General features: G+C 45.4%; 2 protein-coding genes across 2 annotated transcripts in view; one reads left to right on the top strand and one right to left on the bottom strand.

Moving 5' to 3' along the window:
• Positions 1–19,690, bottom strand: part of LOC308331911 (zinc finger protein 385D-like) — a 58,726-nt gene that overhangs the window by 29,847 nt on the left and 9,189 nt on the right. The window lies entirely within an intron of this gene.
• LOC308331938 (ubiquitin carboxyl-terminal hydrolase 4-like) lies at positions 3,900–6,809 on the top strand (the record flags this gene model as incomplete). Its single annotated transcript, XM_080787489.1, has 1 exon — positions 3,900–6,809. The coding sequence occupies one exon, from the start codon at positions 3,900–3,902 to the stop codon at positions 6,807–6,809; it is 2,910 nt and encodes a 969-aa protein (XP_080643615.1).

Raw genomic sequence — 19,690 nt, 5'->3', positions numbered from 1 at the left:
CGAGTGTAAAGCAACGGCCATAAAACAGCCTGTGTGTGTGTGTGTGTGTGTGTGTGTGTGTGTGTGTGTGTGTGTGTGTGTGTGTGTGTGTGTGTGTGGGTGTGTGTGCGGTGTGTCACATCACACAGTAAAAGTGGATCAGTTGGTTTCCTTTAAAGCCCTATATAGCCTATACTGTGCGTACAGCAAATAACAAAAATACCCTAGCGGTATATCCATCCAAGTCCACAAAGTGTCGCATCGCAATGCGTTGTTGATCTTGAATATCTGCTATTTATTACCGCATATTTAGCCTATTTCTTTCTGCCCAATTGACTGTCCCAGAATGGGGCCTCCGGGGGGTTAAATGATCACGGAGGGTTTTGTAGCGGCGTGTAGCAGCGGAGTGCTTTTCTGGGCACGGCGTAGCGAAGGGCTTCATGGGTGCGTGCAGCGCACCTATAAAAGCCGACGAGGCTTCACGGATTAAGAGCAAAGTATTACCTGTGGTGTAATGGAAGGAGCCATGTAATGACACTTGTATGCATGCTGGACATCTGGCTTTTTACGCAGCTCTGCACGTCAGCCAAGACAATCTATCATGTGTAGCAACTTAAGTATAAGTCCTGTTGCAGGGTTGCGCCGTTCGGACCGCACGTCCTTATCATGACTGATCCCTTGCTTAGGATCTTCTTCATTCCTCAAGAAGATCCTAAGGGATCGAAACGTTGAGTCAATTAAACCAGTGGAGCTGAGTTTTCAAACCAGTGTTGCAGACTCTATTTTTTCCTCCGGTTCATACAGAGATTCCAGACTAATATCTACGCAGTGATGTCGATTCGTCGATATATATATATATATACAAATAAATAAATAAAAGACCTGCTTCTAGATTATTCGATTAAACTATACATGAGCAAGCCTCAGTCGGCTATTGGTTCTAGATATACTGTATGTTGTGTTTATATTTTGGGTTGATTATGATTACCCATCAGCCATCAGATCATTATGAGAGTTGTATGTAACATGGCTGGAAACAGATCATGTATTTGTTGAGTAGTATTATACAGTATTGTACAGTATTGTGGACATGTGTCTTGTTGTGGTCTTTTACACATACAGTTCTCCACGTCTCAGCCAACAGATCCATCATGTGTAGCAACTCCTCTTACTGTGCAGTTTACACTTAAGTACCATGGAGGCATTCCATTCTCTGCTGTAGTCCATGGACAGACACTGTGTGTGTGTGTGTGTGTGTGTGTGTGTGTGTGTGTGTGTGTGTGTGTGTGTGTGTGTGTGTGTGTGTGTGTGCGTGCGTGCGTGCGTGTGTGTGTGTCTGTGTATGTGCGGGCGTGAATGGTTTTGTGTGTCCATTTCTGATTTGTATGTGCGTCCATGCGTGAAAGCCTTGTGCAGCTCGACTGACAAGCATCCACGGAGTGTCTTTCTGTGAATGACAGATTCCTCCTCAGGTATGTGACACACGCTGTATGAGCCATTATGACTGTAGAGACCTTTTGTCCTTGTGGTGGTTGATTGAGAGTACCTTTTTCCACTGACTGACTTTGTGCAGCAAACATCACCAAAAAAGGGAAATGAGGAATGTCCTGACGAAAAGTTAAAGTTGAACTCAAAAGGGTTCAAACAAAACAAAAACTAGAATAGAAGCAGGTATAGGAGCAACAAAAACCAGACGTAAAAAGCTGTGAACCTCCAATCAACTACACCTGGCCTTCTGATGCTTTTATGTCCTCTCTTCCATGTCTGTAGAAGGTGACAAAGCACACTAACAGGGGTGTACTGTACATGATGTGATGGCCTATTGTAGATCGGCTCCTACAATGACCTTTGTTATTGCGAATGCAGTGAGCACTTACTATGAGACCTAGCAGATCATGTCTGTCTGTCTGTGTGTGTGTGTGTCTGTCTGTCTGTCTGTCTGTCTGTCTGTGTGTGTGTGTCTGTCTGTCCCGCTATACGTCCAAATATGGAGTGTGTTGCATCAGCAATCACTCAGCTCCATATATGGGCACAAAAGGGGCCAGGTCCACATATACATCACTCAGCTCCATATATGGGCACAAAAGGGGCCAGGTCCACATATACAGTAACAGCGGGACAGACACACAGACAGACAGACAGACATGATCTGCAGGGTCTCAGCTGCGTTCGCTTCCCGCGTTTGCGCGTCTTACTGGTATATATATATATATATATATATATATATATATTGATGACATCAGAGCAGGGCATGGGCGGGGCCAAGGTTGCCATGGTTTCCCAGGGTATTTAAGTCTGTCCCTGATTGAGCACAGGTGTTGCTGATGGGCAGAGGCACACTGTTTTAAACTTGAGGAGCTGTGGTCTGACTCTGTATATCTGTACATTTCTGGTTGCTTAGGTTAGAACCCGCCGCAGTGGTGTCCGACTAGAACTTAAACCAAGATGCTTAGCCTTCAGCCAATAACCTTGAGCAGATATATATCTTTGTCACAATGACTAAGCCAATCAGATCCATATATGGGTTCCACACCATCGATCTGATGTCAGCACTAGGTCAGCCCGGAGACAAATATAGGGATCATCATCATCATACTAAACATGTCATATGTCATATAGCCCAACGTGCTAGTCAGATATCCCCGAGTATGGAGGCTAAATATCCAATGAGCAACTCTCCCAGATCTGATACTATGAATGGAAGTGAGTCTTAGTTACAGCCGCCCCAGATTTCCTGTTGAAATCTAAACTGTATATCAAGAAGACTCAAACAATTTTCCTTTCTTACCCTTGAAGATATTAATATCTCTCCATTAGTCTATGTGCGGTAGGTATGTTCACCGGCGCTGCGCCGACACAAACGGATCCACGCCACACAATACGTTCTCATTCAGAACAAGGCCATCTCCTATAGGACACCATAGGATCTAGAAAGCATGGGCCCCATGGCCACCGTCATGTCTTCCCGACGTGGTGCATACAGTCTGCACACGTGTACGCATCACAATTATGACATATAGGCCTGCAATATTCAGAGTTTACAGCAAGGGATTGGTTAAAAATAATAAACAGCCAAAAACTAAGCCAAATAATGATATGCAAACTGACGGTTTAAACACAGTAATTTGTGCCGTATCATGATGGTTTAGGACTTTTGGGGATATTTTATTGACACAAATGAATAAGCCCATTGTTAATAACAGTGACACGGACTGTGTCACTGGAACAAACACATCCCAGTGTCCTGCAAAAGAAGAGGAAGGAAATAGGGGTTCTTGGAGATGACAAACTGCCAGGATAAAGACAATTTGAGTTAGTTTTTTATAATTATTAATGACTATTGCCTGACTTACTATTGCCAAAAAGGTTTTGTACTTCGATCTTGTTGTTTTTTATATGGCTCTTTGTAATTTGTTTAATTGCTCTGTTTTTTATGCCAGAAGCAATTGGGGGCCGGTGTAAGAGCCATTATGACCTTTGTTATATATATATATATTGATGACATCACAGCAGGGCATGGGCGAGGCCACGGTTGCCGTGGTTACCCAGGGTATTTAAGCCGGGTGTTGCTGATGGGCAGCGGCACAATGTTTTAAACTGTGTCTTGTGGAGCTGTGGTCTGACTCTGGTTATCCGTTCGTTTGACGGTTTATTAATTTCTTCACTGAAGTATAGGACAACGGTGAGATTAATACCATTTATCAACTCGACAAAACGTTTGGACTGCAGTTATCGGAGAGGACACGCCTGAGCAACCTCCTAGCCGTCAGTAACCAGTAGTATAGGACATTACGTTTACAACAGCCTCAGTTGTTACAACAGTGATTTTACAGGCTCTTTTGGACACACAGGCCGTGGCGTGGCGTTTGTTGAGGCGAGTGTGTGGACTGTGGACAGTGGACAGACGGTACACTCTCTGCATGACGGCCGAGGGAGGCGGCGGACCCGAGTCGGGCAGCGCGGCCAACTCCGACTCGGAGCCAGAGTCGGAGCCGGCCACCGCCGACGACTCGGAGCCGGCGGTGGCCGCTCAGATACCGACACCTTCGACGGAAAACCAGAAACGGACCGTGGGCTCCATTAAAACTACGATGCAAAAAGGAGACGAATGGTACTTGATAGATAGTCGGTGGTACAAACAGTGGAAGGAATATGTAGGATTTGAAAGTTGGGACGTGTTCAACGTCGAAGAGCGTAGCCTCTATCCCGGACCTATTGATAACTCTGGACTGTTCTCAGACCATGAGACCCAAGTCCTGAAAGAGTGCCTTATCGACGAGCAGAACTATGTCCTAGTTCCCACTGAAGCGTGGAACAAGCTGGTCAGCTGGTATGGTTGTCTCGAGGGCCAGAGAGCCATCGTCAGGAAGGTGGTTGATGAAGACGGCATATTTTTCAAGAAGAATTATAAAGTGGAGGTCTACTTGTTGGAACTGAACTTGTGTGAGCATGACAACATGGACAATGTGGCAACACGTCATTTCAGTAAAGCCGACACTATAGATACCATAGAGAAGGAGATGAGGTCGCTCTTTGGAATTCCATCGGAGAAGGAGACGCGGCTGTGGCAGAAATATCCGGGCAACACGTACGAGCAGCTGAGCAAAGCGGACAGCACCGTGCAGAACGCCTGTCTGTTCCGAGGACAGGTGCTTGTGATTGAACGGAGGAACGAGGATGGCACGTGGCCCAGACAAGCTTCCCATCCCAAATCCAAATCCAATTCTGGCAACAGATTGCGTGGCTACAATTATCCGCACGGCTCCTCCTTCAGCTACGGGGAGTCACAGTCTCAGCCCGGCCTGTGTGGTCTCGGCAATCTAGGCAACACGTGCTTCATGAACTCTGCCCTCCAGTGCCTGAGCAACGTATCCCCGCTCACGGAATACTTCCTGGACGATCGGTACGAGGCAGAGCTCAACCGGGAGAATGGACTGGGGATGAGGGGGGCGATCGCAGAGGCCTACGCTGACCTGGTCAAACAGATGTGGCTCAGCCGCAGGAGCTGTGTGGCCCCGCATACCTTCAAAAAGCAGGTCGGGCGGTTTGCCCCCCAGTTCTCTGGCTACCAGCAGCAGGACTCCCAGGAGCTGTTGGCCTTTCTGCTGGACGGGCTGCACGAAGACCTGAACCGTGTGAAGACGAAGCCTTACCTGGCCCTTCGAGATGCCGAGGGCCGTCCAGATGAGACCGTAGCTGAAGAAGCTTGGACTAATCATCGCTTGCGAAATGACTCTATTATAGTCGACACATTCCACGGGCTCTTCAAGTCTACTTTGGTATGCCCAGAGTGCTCTATGGTCTCTGTGACCTTTGACCCCTTCTGCTACCTCACACTGCCTCTGCCCATGAAGATGGACCGCACCATGGAGGTGTTCCTGGTCCGATTGGACCCTCAATCTAGACACACACAGTACCGACTGGAGGTCCCCAAAATGGGTACAGTGATGGACCTGTGTGGCGCCTTGTCTCAACTCTGTGGATTCCCTCCAGAGAACATGGTGGTGGCTGACGTTTACCAGCATAAGTTTCATAAGGTCTACAGGCGGGACGACCGCCTCAACCAAATCATGGAGAGTGATGACATCTATGTGTACGAAGTGCAGCAGGAGGACAGTGAGAACATGAACCTGCGCGTGTACCTCAGGTGGCGCCACTACAAACACGGCGGATGCTTCCTATTTGGCCAGCCTCTACTCATCACTGTGCCCAGGCAGAACCTCGTCGCAGACGTTCTGTATGATAAGATCCTGGAGAGGATCGGACGCTATGTGAAGCCCTCCCAGAACCCCTGCAGTGAAAGCAGGGCTGCTACGGCTACGGCCACCTTCACCAGCTGTAGCCCGGCAGCTGAATGTTCCACGTCATCCAGCCCCTTCTTATCGGACGGGGCCTCGTGCAGTGCCAGCTCCAGCGATGGCAGCGACCACTCAGGGACCTGCGACGGGCCTAATGGGCTCTGTGAGGGCGAGGAGGAGGCCATGAACCACCAGGTGAGCCCGGAGCAAGAAAATGGCCAGTCGGAAGAGGAGACGGAGACGTCCGACTTGGAAGACGGACCCAAAGCCAAGCTGTGCTCCACACCGCCCCGGCTCTTCACCTTCAGCCTGGTCAACTCCAATGGAACACACAACTACCGCCCACTGCCTTATGACGGAAATGTCCTTAAACTGAATCGATATTCCACAGTGGCGATCGACTGGGACTCGGACACAAAGGCACTGTGTTATGATGACCAGGAAGCAGAGGCCTATGAGAAACACGACAGCATGCTCCAACCGCAGAAAAAGAAGCCCGCCGTGGCTCTGAAGGAATGCATCGAGCTCTTCACAACCATGGAGACACTTGGAGAACACGATCCATGGTATTGTCCCACCTGTAAGAAACACCAGCAGGCGACAAAAAAGTTTGACCTGTGGTCATTGCCTCGCATTCTGGTAGTTCACCTAAAACGTTTCTCCTACAACCGATACTGGAGGGACAAGTTGGACACAGTGGTGGACTTTCCTGTCAGGGATCTGACCATGTCCGAGTTTGTGTGTGATCCCAAGGCTGGACCCCATGTTTATGACCTCATCGCTGTCTCCAACCACTATGGCGGAATGGGAGGAGGCCACTACACGGCTTATGGCAAAAATAAATTGGACAGAAAGTGGCATTACTTTGACGATGGCAGTGTTTCGTCTGCCGCAGAGGATCAGATTGTGACTAAAACAGCCTACGTGCTGTTTTACCAGCGCAGAGACGGGGATGCTCCCTCCAAGCAACAGCCCTCTGCCTCTTCGGGAGGAGGCCCCGAAGTAGCCGACGAGCACATGGACACCAACTGATATTAACCCATTCTGACCTGAGATCAGATTCATACGAGGTTTCCACCGGACACACACTGGTCTGATTAACCCATTCTGACCTGAGATCAGATTCTAAAAAATGTCAGTCGTTCTTCGATTTTTCTAAAATAGCAGACCTACAAGCTCGTAGCGTGCCACTCGGTGGCGCGCTATGAGCTTGTAGATCTGCTATTTTTCAATAGCTAAAGCATAACATAATGCTAACACCAAAATGGGTTCCCGCGCAGAATGGGTTAAAGCACTGTTGCAACAACAAAAAAAGAAAAGAATATGGAATGTTTATGCACCTGGGTGGAAATACAGCTTTTACCAGGCCAGCCAGGAGAATGCCACAGAGTGAACTACTACTACTACTACAGTAGAGAAATGCTAAAACAGCAAATAAACCTTTAAACAAATCCGATATTAATATAAAATACTATTACTACTGTTACAACTATACTGTTGTATTTTGCAGTTACATTTCTTTAGAGAGATAATACATATGACATTTAATTTCTATAAAATATCATACGATTTATATGAATATATATAAAAATATATTCTTTTTAGATATCTCTCTTTAAAATGATTAATAATTCATCTTGAATTCAATGTAACCTGATCTTAACATTTTTTATATACGTATTGTTCAGAATTAAATATTCTACAAAAAAAAGTATGTGTGTGTGTGTGTGTGTGTGTGTGTGTAATCTGAAACCTTAATTACGTCACCATCAACAGCCGATTATAACCAGGCCCACCATACATACATACCACTTCTGGTCCAGCCGACCACAATACTTGCGCGCTCTGCTTGCTCAAGTAATAAGCTGTTTGTTCTGTACAGTAAATGCACTTTAATGGCAAAGTAAATATGCAAACAAATAAAATAATTCAACTTGTGGACAATGGTTTATTCATGCCTGCGTACAGCCCAAGTCTGGGTGCATCAGTGAGTGTTTGTTTGAAAGCAGACAGAGCCACTACACACACTATGGAATCCTATAGGGCAATAATGTGGAAAATAATAGGATAGATGTGGAGACCTCGTTCAATCACACTTCACATGCTCAAACCTTTTCAATGTCAAGGACCACCCAAAGTTACATGTATTTGGCCACCGACCACCGCCATTTAAAAATATTTTGTTCCAGATATCTCCCCAAGAAGCAAAGACTTGGCGTCTTTGCCAAGAAGAAAAAGACGTTAGTGTCGAAGTGTCCTTGAGCAAGACACTGAAACCCGAATTACTCCCGATGGGCTGGTTGGTGCCTTGTATGGTTTCCGCTACCATCATTTACAAGACTTTTTCCAAAATAGCAGATCTACAAACTCATAGCACGGCACGAAGTGAATAGCCAAAGTATAAAGTAAGGACAAAGCTTTCCTACAGAGTTAATGGGTTGCATCTACAAGCTCACGATGCATCGCAATGCGACACTCTGTGAGATTGAGGATTGACTCTTTTTTCTTTTTCAGGCAGAGAGAAGGTATAAATCTTGTGTTGAGAATGCACCGAAGTGTTTGGTCGGTCCCCTCTGACCCTCTCATCATCAGGCATTCTTCACAAGGTCTTCCATCTGCTCCTCTCTGAACTCTAGCTATCCAAACCTCCCTCTTGTCTCGGCTCAGTGTTTTATTTATTGTGTGTACGTTTTTATTTAGTAGGGACCGCGGAAAACCACACATAAAATGCCGTGTAAATACAGCGGATTTAGTATCTTGTAAAAGTAAAAGTGAATGTGCTTAATAGTTACGTAATACCACAGCGTGTGTCACGGACCACTTGTCCTCTCCACCGTCTCTCCCGTCTTGATCTTTTTTTAAAAGCCTCATTTTCTGGTATTAAACTGACTCGTTAACTTTTTGATTAACTTGAAGTGCCAACAAACGCACGTGTAAAATTGTTGTTATTCTTTTGTTTTTCTCTTTTATTGTCGCATAAACCAGCATTTATTTGATCTGGCCTGGCTGGGAAGCAGACACATCTGAACTAGCCTGAGAACCAGACAACTCTATACTAATCTGGGAACCAGACAAATTTGTATAGAATTGGCATCATGGTTCTTAACCCATTTAGACCTGGAAACGATTCTACAAATTTCTTCTAAATCCTGACAGTTTTCTGAAAAACCCAAACTATGTCCTCAAACATGTCAAAGACCCCCAAGATTATATGTAATTGGCCGCCAACCCCCATCTGAATAATAATGTATTCAAAGATTTGCACTACATTTTCACGATTAAAAGAAAATAGCAGACCTGCAAGCTCGTAGCGCGGCACTCTGTGTTTTTGCCAATTATTTGGGGCCCACTTGTAATGTCCTCACAGCCCACAGGTTGGCAATCGCTGGTCTATCAGAGATTTTGGTTTGTGGCCTCTTTGGAAATATTCTTTTTTATTTAAGTCTCTCGACTAATTCACAAAAGAAGAAGAAGTGAAGTAACGTTTCATGCTTGGTAAAGTGTGGTAGAATTCCCGGCTGATGAGACACTGGGAGTTTTTGCAAAAGAACCAAAAACACGGAGCGGAAAACAGCTTTTCTTTTCTTTTTCGGGCAGTTGAACAGAAGGGCTGCGTAATGGCAGGCAGGGCGGGCAGCCCAGGGCGGCCAGCCAGCAGCACAAGCTGTGTTTTCAAACAACTCCCTCCCGCCACGCACGCTGAGGGAATCCCAGTGGGACGGCAAGCATGCCACTTCGTTGGCCCGGGCCAAGTTGTCCAACTCCATAAATGGATGGTTCTACTGTATGTTCCATACAAGACCAACAGATTCAGTAACAGCTTCTATCCCACAGCGGTAGTTGCACTCAATGCTGCTAAAAAAGTATCTGTTGCTGCGACACTTTTAGGTTTTTTTAATCTGCTATCTTAAAGTACAATAAGGGTTTGTTGTGCGATAACAGATGAAATTACATGTTTGTGCATTAGTGCTGCTGGGGTTGTGCAATAACAAGAAGTCATGTGTGTTTTGTTTTAGCTTGTATACAGTATGTTGTTTTGTGATATAATGCACTGATTGGTTGGCACTTTTAATTTCGTTGTACACGTTGCAATGACAAATAAAGATATATCTATCTATGTTCTTCTTAAAGATGCATGGCCACGGGTTTTGGTGCTTATTTTTCTGTTTTTCCAGTAAGGCAGTGGGACAATTCAGTGGTCCCGAAACATTTTAGCTCAAACACTAAAACACACACAAAAAAGAAAAAAAATATATGTTTCCCCGTGACCCAAATGGCCCTAATTATGGGTCTGTAACTCCGAAAGGACAACGACCAATGTCCGGGTGACACTTTATATTATATTAATTATTAAGTATCATTATGATCGTGACAAGTCTGGTCGGGAGACTCTGCAAACGGTCTATTTTTTCCTGTCCTACATCCGTTCTTCTCTTGAAGAAGAGGCAAAACGTGGAAAATCAATAAACAATGGGAAATATATTCTTCTACAGTATATCCCTCCTTTCTTGTGGAGCTCAGGGGAGTTTGGTGGGAAGGCAGAGAAGGTTGTGTGTCTGTCTGTCTGTCTGTCTGTCTGTCTGTCTGTCAGTCAAATGGAAATGTATTATTATTATTTATTATTTTCTGAAGAGGAGAGTCCACAGATTCTTGCATCTTGCGTCTCCTGTCTCCTGTCTTTGATCTCCTATAGCTGACAACCACTGCTTCTGTAGCTATTGAAGAATATTATAATGTGTGTAAGGGTTCATTATCCATGTCTATATCTGTGCTCCTTTCATGTATGCATTGACAGACAGATACTTCAATAGCTGCCGATGCTTATAGAAACCTGCAGGGATGTGTGTGCATGTGTGTTTTCTGAAAGAGAGAGAGAGATAAAGAGAGTGTGTGTGTGTGTGTGTGTGTGTGTGTGTGTGTGTGTGTGTGTGTGTGTGTGTGTGTGTGTGTGTGTGTGTGCTTGCGTGCGCGCGCGTGTGCGTGACTACATGCTGACCTTTTCTGTTTTCACTTTTCCGTCTTCACTTTTCTGTCCTCACTTTTTATCCTCAATACGTACTTTGCTCAGCCAATCAAATCCTCGCTATGGGGTACACACAAACAGACAAAGCTGGGCATAGCGCCCCTCAAAGATGTGAGTACTTTTCCCACCACTGTGGTTGTGGGTCTGTCTGCGCTGCTCTGCAGCTTGACAGCCTCGGTTGAGCGCATGACGTCAGGGTTTAATTAGCGGTAGTTACAACAAAAAACAAAAAAACATGGGTGGTGGGCATCATGGCCGCCAGGAGCTATGTGGGCTGGCATGTGGAACGGTGCCCTTATTTGCCCCCACACCAGAACACGCATGTGGAACGGTGCCCTTATTTCCCCCCCACACCAGAACACGCACAACCGAAAAGTAACACACCACAACCTTGTCAGAGAAGGAGCCAGGCTGCCTAGAGCCTAATCAAGACTCCATTAAATCAATTAGGCCGATCTAGCTCACATGCACGCACACACACACACAAACACACAAACACACACACTCTGTATCTCTATAGTAACCATGGCAACCCACATGTGGGCGCTAAACAAATGCCAGGGCACTTACGCGCACACACACACACACACACACACACACGCGCGCGCAAACACACACCCCGCTCAAGTTACTTCTGTATTCACACAAACAAGGTAGGCAAGGCAGGTGGACACACACACACACACACACACACACACACACACACACACACACACACACACACACACACACACACACACACACACACACACACACACACACACACACACACACACACACACACACACACACACACACTTCTGCATTAACTCTAAAAGGGGCCGGCAAGCATACTGTACACACTCGCTCGCTCGCACACACACACACACACACACACACACACACACACACACACACACACACACACGTCAAACAACACGCATTACAAGGCAGGCAGCTCGAGTTAAGCTCTGCGCTCACTTACTTACCGCCCACCACCAGTTCAAACCAGCAGCTCTGTTTACACAGAAGAGGAGGAATCCATTACACCTACTGCACCTACAGTACCTGCTTAACATATTACACATACCTAGACAATATTACACCTATACCATACCTGCTTAACATTACACATACTGTACCTACTACCTAGTGAATATTCACATGCCCAATTAGTAGTTGTTACATTACTGAACAACACACTGCTATTGCCGCTGGCTATATTGGCAGTTGTGCACAGAGATCATTGATAATTCACAGTCACATCCTCAGTGTTCATTTGTAAGTCTGAGAGTCAGTTTCAAAAAAAATAATGGTTACATTTTGTTCACTCTCAGACTAGTCGACTTACACAAAGTTATGAAAGTGCCAAAAAAGCGTAGCCGGCTCCACTGCTGCAGTGTTGCTCACTGTGTTGAAAAGGACGGGAGTTTAATACATACTGTAGCAATTAGACAAACTAGAATTTCGCCCCCCTTCGGGGGGCTCAATCCTAGTGTCGTTGCAGCGCAATATGGGAAGAAGGAAATTGCGGGAATTGACAGACTCCACTTCATGTTTCAGCTGTGGTTTTAAACTCAGTAGTGTGCCCTGCACACAGCGCACACTCGCAATTGCAGCTGGAGGGCGACGCGACACACACACACACACACACACACACACACACACACACACACACACACACACACACACACACACACAGAGCGATGTGTGGATAAATCACTGAGATTTGGGAAATGTGTTCAGAAGTACAACGATTAAGCACGCACAGGCAAATGTCAGAAGCATCTGTTTCGGTTTCCAAACAGGAAGTTGTAAATGTGCTTATTAGACGGAGGCAGCGTGATGCTGGCATCTATTGTGATGCCAGCATCACCACATTTCACATAGAAATATAAGCACCCATTTACTCGCTTAGCGGAGACTGTGGGGTGGTAGAGGACATCTCCCCGGACGCGTGGGTATGTCCAGATAGTTGCCTCGCGGAGGCCTCTTTGTCCAGTGTCCATTCTGGGTCTGGAAACGGCACTTTTTTGAGTGTTGACCCCAATAGAAGGTCTGCTGCTCTGAATTTTACACCTCTCCCGCTTAGCGGAGACTGTGGGGTGGTAGAGGACATCTCCCCGGACGCGTGGGTATGTCCAGATAGTTGCCTCGCGGAGCCGTCTTTTGTCCAGTGTCCAGTCTGGGTCCGGAAACGGTAATTTATTTTGCATTGACCCCAGTAGAAGCTCTGCTGCTCTGAATTTTACACCTCTCTCGCTTAGCGGAGACTGTGGGGTGGTAGAGGACATCTCCCCGGACGCGTGGGTATGTCCAGATAGTTGCCTCGCGGAGGCCTCTTTGTCCAGTGTCCATTCTGGGTCTGGAAACGGCACTTTTTTGAGTGTTGACCCCAATAGAAGGTCTGCTGCTCTGAATTTTACACCTCTCCCGCTTAGCGGAGACTGTGGGGTGGTAGAGGACATCTCCCCGGACGCGTGGGTATGTCCAGATAGTTGCCTCGCGGAGGCCTCTTTGTCCAGTGTCCATTCTGGGTCCGGAAACGGTACATTTTTTTGCATTGACCCCAGTAGAAGCTCTGCTGCTGTGAATTTTACACCTCTCCCGCTTAGCGGAGACTGTGGGGTGGTAGAGGACATCTTCCCAAACGCGTGGGTATGTCCAGATAGTTGCCTGGCGGAGCCGTCTTTTGTCCAGTGTCCACTTTATAAAGTCCATGCACTCCAGTGAATAGCATTTATCCATTTAGATAACTTTTTTATGTTATTTAATTACTTATTTTTACACAGAAACATAATGTGTGTCTTTACAATAACTGTAATGTAATAATAATACTAATAATGTAATGTAAAAATTATTTAATTAACGAATTAAATAATCTTATTTTATTCTGAAAGCAACCGGATGTCTTAAATCTGCTAGCTGTCAGACCGGAAGTTCTAAATTTGCTCATAAGACGGAGCCTTAGACGGAGCCAACTCGCAGGCAGTGCGAGAGGCTGGTTACAGGATTCTATAGGTCAGCCGTTTTGGTGTGACACACACGGCTTCCACATTTAGCTTCATACTGGGTGAAAGTGTCCTTCCAAAAATTATTATTTCGCTCGAAATTCTTATTCACAATGACATCGAGTTGAGGTGTTTGTGTTTTAGGGTAATTGTTGCATAAGCGCTATTTCGCACTATTTCTCCCTCCCCTCCCCTGTGTCTGAAGCAGCTAGCATGGAAGCTATATGGATTATGGAAGCTTTCCCTCCGATTGCACACAACCATGCCGTTATCCACGCGTCCATCCGATTGCTTTTAATGTAAATGTCCCATCCACTGAGCAATAGCGATATAAGCGCCTTATTCATTCATTCGATTCATTTGGGTGTGGGGCTGTGCAGTGCTGTGGGCAGCCTTTCTGACGGAGGCTCGGAGCTGCTGCTGCTGACGCTGTTCGAGTCGCATGGAGCAGTATAGAGTAGGCGTGGCGCAGCATTAGAAGGGCGCAGCAAATGCACGACATTGAGGGGTAGAAACCATCCCGGTCGCGTGGTTCATCTAACGCGTGTGTCACTGTGAAGGACTGGCCCCAATAAGTGAACGTAGTTGGCGTAGTAGACGCCAACATGACGATTCTGACATAGGCTGGTGATGTTGAGCAACAATGGCGTGGTTGACAAAAGTAATATTTATTCAGTAATTAAGACATTTCTTTCAATGAAATGTAGCCTATATGTATTCTGGGAGTGTGCCGAATTTATTTTGCATATAGAGATGTGTGGTGAAAGTGTGGTTGGGTCGGAGAAAGCTGTTGGATAAACGGCCATGTGCTTATGTACCCCTGTCTATTAGGGTAGCAGGATTATTATGATTATTATTATTAGTATTGTTATTGTGATTATTACATGGATTATTGTTGTGATGTGAGCTTGTGGCTGACTCACTATCTAGAAAATAAAAACATGGCACTTCATTTAAAATAGGTTACAGACCCCTGTTATATGCGCTTGTTTTGGGATTATTTTTAAAGACCTATTTACTTGTTTCTATGAGACATGGCAACGCCAACAGCGCAGCGAAAGGCATCCACGTCTTTCTCTTGTGAAATGCTGAGATTAGAAACGACCATAATTATTTCATTTCTCAACCTTAAAAAAAAAAAAAAGACATCTCCATAATCCTTGGGAAGTGTATGTAGCAAAAGTAGTCGGCATTGTCATGGTTGAAAGTATTCATGCAACACTGACGCTGTAAGCTGTGTGATGCTAACGCGCTAACACCGTTAGCATGGTCTGTGTTGGTCAAAGGAAAAAGGATAGATATGAAACTACTGGCCAAAGTGTCATACAAAACACAACACCTAAAATCGGAATGTGATGGTGACCTATTGAGCACAAACAGACAATCATGATTTGCTTGCTGGACCTATAATTAATTTATGTGCATTACATTTCCACCTCGCACATATAAATCAAAAGCAAGATGGATGCTAACGCGCTAACACCGTTAGCATGTTCTGTGTTGGTCGGAAAAAGGATAGATATGAAACTACTGGCCCAAATAAATGTCATAGAAAACACAACACCTAAAATCGGAATGTGATGGTGACCTATTGAGCACAAACAGACAATCATGATTTGCTTGCTGGACCTATAATTAATTTATGTGCATTACATTTCAACCTCGCACATATAAATCAAGCCACAGTGCAGTCAGAGAGTAGTTCACAGGTCACACACAGGAGCAGTGAAAGGGGGAGGGGACTTGGGATGGCAGTGTAGAGTAGGCACGACATTGAGGGGTAGAAACCATCCCGGTCGCGTGGTTGATCTAACGCGTGTGTCACTGTGAAGGACTGGCCCCATTAAGTGAACGTAGTTGGCGTAGTAGACGCCAACATGACGATTCTGACGTAGGCTGTTGAGGTTGAGCAAGAATAGCGTGTTTCAGAAAAGTAATATTTAAACAGTAAAGAAGACATTTTTGGCGAATGCAATGTAGTCTATGTCTTTTGTGGGAGTGTGCAGGTTTTATTTTGCATAGAGAGATGTGTGGTGGAAGTGTGGCTTGGTCGGAGATAGAGCACGAATGAACGGCCAGGTGCTCATGTACCCCTGTCTATTAGGGTAGCAGGATGATGCGTAGCATTTTGCCGGCTAGTCCGGGCAGGTACCGCACACTGGGGAGGTTTACACAGCTCTACTTGAGCGATGTATTCTACAGTATACTGTGTATGTGAGCGCTACACACAGCGCTATACACACACAGCCGTGGTTCCCAAAGTGGGGTCCGGGGACCATTAGGGGTCCTTATTTATTTTTTCCATATTTTTTTTATCACACGATTTTGCAACCCATTTTTTCACCCAGTGTCAATTTATCTAATGTAAGTCCAAGCTGCTTCTTTTCCACCTGCTCTCAATCTATCCCCCCTGAGTTGACTGAACTGCTGGTGAACGGCAAGAATAAGCTTTTCTGCCTTTCACGGAATTGTGGGGGGGGGGGGGGGGGGGGAGAGAACAGAAAAGTGGAGTGGAATTGGAACAAAACAAAAACACATGATTGATTGATGCTTCAGCGCCTCGTTGGAGCGTAGAAAAGGGAAAAAAATAACTTGAGGCCAGCTGCAACTTTCTATCACACATGCTCGTTCAAAATGTAACATTGACGATGTGGTATTGAAGTGTAATTTTTTATTTCTGCCTCTTGGCCAGTTCCCACTTGTAAAACAGACGCAGTCTCAATGTGATTTTACTGGTTAAATAAAGGTTTAAATAAAAATAAATCGACAAAGAGCCAGCCGGGTGTAGTGTTGATTAAATGTGCTACAGTATATAAATAAAGATGGTATGGTATGGTATGGTATGGTTGTGCTTGGAAGTCTCTCGCTAAAATCTTACAGTATTTAGTTGACTAAAACTAGACTAAAACTAAAACCTTTCAGATGGCTAAAATATGACTAAAACTACATTTTATGCAAAAGAATATGACTAAAACTAAATCTAAATCTGCTGTCGAAATCCTCACTGCTGGTGACTCAGACCATATGCTCCTCTCTACCGAACTGACCTGATCTGAAAGAATAACATAAAAATGCCTCAAAACAAGTTCTAGCCCGCTATGGGAATGCACTGCAGTATTAATCTAACTCTGAAAGTGAGAGATGCATATATTGTTTTTGCAATGATTTGCCATTCTCACTCGGCAAATGATCATAGGAATTTGTCGACAAATGGATATAATCTACAAATCAGTAACATTTTATTTGCTGTGTACAATCGTGCAGAGACGTCCAGATAGACTTTTGAGGTTGGTGAAGTTGAGATCTGAAGAATTGATGGGTTTATATCTAGAGTTTACGACTTTCCAATAGATCAACTTTTTGTAACAGCCGTGCTCTGACTTCTCTGGTGCAATATGTATCCTCTCACATCAACTATATTTATAAAAGTAGTGGGTCGCACTGAAGACTAAGAGTGGCAAGAGTGAGTTTAAATTTTTTTTCACCCAGTGTCAATTATCTAATGTAATCCTGGGCGCTACACTCCCTCTGCCAACCTGGGGGGGGGGGGGGGTCAGCGGACTGACCTCATGCTTCCTTCTATGTATGAGGAGTCCAAGCCGCCTCCTTTCACCTGACAGCGGAGAGTTTCCCCGGCCGGGCGTAGCGCGTGGAAGGAACATCTTATTCCGACCAGTTCCTTTCCCCTCCATCAGGCGCCCCGGCTGGCCAGGGTAAGGGTGAGGTAGTTTAGAGACTAGGATTACTGCTATGTTTTTTGTGAGGGTACCTACCCTAGGGAACATGCAAACTCCACACAGAAAGGCCCTTTCACCAACCCTGCCTCAGGTTTGGGCACTGATGACGCGGAGGAGAGAGCACGCCCACAGCGCCCACGGCATCCCCAGCATGAATCGAACCCAGGACCTTCTAGCTGTGAGGTGACAACACTACCGACTGTGCCACCTTCCCCCCCCGACTTTTTTTTTAAATTAATATTCTTTACATGTCAGATGAATGAATAAACGTTTTCAAGAAATAATTCATTCAGCATGGACGGACAGAAGCATAAAGCGGACTGTCAACCAAAAAAGTCTCGATAATAAGACCAAATTGACTCGATTATTCAACTAAGAACAAACTCAATACCATTTTTGGGTTCCTGATCCAGTCGGAGCGGTCATCAGGTGGCCGGAACCAGAGCCGTGCACCACCGAAATGATTCCCCTAGATTAAAACGTGTTGTGCACCTCCAAAATGATTCCTTCTTGTTTAGTTTGGTATAATTGTGTCGTTTTTGTCCATTTTCTATTCTAACTCGTATTGCGACTAGCGAGACAAAACACATTGATTTGCATTATGTGGGGAAACAAAACCAATGCGACACCAACCAGAACCAACCACCGGAACCACGATTCTTATAAAAAAAATTGGATCACATGGCTAGTTTTAGAACAGCTTTCCTCTGCGGTGAAAGCCACGTGATGCGAGGTTGAGAAGATACATCGCTAGATGTTACTGTGTTGTATATAAACTCTGTCAGACCAAAACGTTATTTTATCCCATTATGTCTGAATATAAATTAAACTATATGTGGTGTTGAATGCTTGGCAGTCTTCCAAGCGATCGCACCATTCCACAAAAAAGGCAAAAGCACCTGCTAAGTTTGCGCCCTTGATTTATTAATAGCACACACTTGTACAAACATTAACACGTGTGCTGTCGTTAAAGAATGGTCGCTCTGAGTCGGCGGGTAATTAGTCCGTTCTATTACGCTGCCATTTCCAGTGTGGTCGTGATGGTTGACTTCCACCCACATGAGTCACGTACGAAGGAAGAGCTGCTCCTACATGTGATGATTCATCTCTGCCCACAATACTCACGCCGACCTCACAGGTGTTCTCGTTAACTTCACTCCAACACAGTATAAGGCAGGCATCTCCACAACACCACGTCTGAGAAACCTGTCCTCGGAAGAGAAACATCTACTAGAAGTGCTTCTAAACCTGCTGTGGGCCGGGCGTGGGCCGGACGTGGGCCGGACGTGGGCTGGACGTGGGCCGGACGTGGGCCGGACGTGGGGATCTATGGGCAGTTCCCCCTAAACCTAACCTAACTATGCCTAAACCTAACCATAAGACCCAAACCTTAGTAAAAACTATGTCTAAACCTAACCTTAAGATGAACTCTAACCTCAGTAAAAGTATCCCTGCCAGGGAGCCAATCGGGCAGGTAAGGCGGGTCTATCCCATAACGATGGTGGAATTCATAATAACGCGCCGTAGGGGGGTCCCGAAATTATTTTGGGGGGTCCCAAAATTATTATTAAAAGAAAAGGGGGGTGGGAGTTGCAACTGAATGGCTGGAAAATGCAAATTACATGCATGCACTATGTGTACATGCATGTACGCATGGCTTCAGTATTTATTTAGTATGAGACATGGCCAAAGCATTTTCGGGGCTCCACAGCCCATGGTCTAGGAAACGGTTGCCAACCACACACATGTGCACAATCTGCACATGTACTGTATGCACAAGAATACACACACCATATAATAGGTGTTTTCATTAGCATGGTGAACAATTACAGTACAGTATGTGCTTAGCACACATGGTGACAAACCACAAGGTCATGTGTTCAATCCCTGGCAACTGCCAACTCGCAGCACGGCTTGGGTACTGGGTAGGCCAACTAGCGCTAAGTACTATGAGTAAGTACTGGGTAGGCCTACTATAAGTACTATGAGTAAGTACTGGGAGCTGATGGTAGGTGTTGCGCTCCACCTCAGAAATCCATCTCACTGCAGGTCTAGAAAAATATCTTATTTGAACTTGGTTAAATATTGTGAAAATAGCCAATTTATACAAGCTCACAATGCGTCCCATCGTGAAACACGTTTTATGATCACTATCGGAAAAGT

Source organism: Protomyctophum bolini, assembly GCF_963924005.1.
Source record: "Protomyctophum bolini genome assembly, chromosome: 17".
NCBI lineage: Eukaryota > Metazoa > Chordata > Actinopteri > Myctophiformes > Myctophidae > Protomyctophum > Protomyctophum bolini.
The sequence above is the reverse complement of the archived record's forward strand: the minus strand, read 5'-3'. Positions and strand labels throughout refer to the sequence as shown.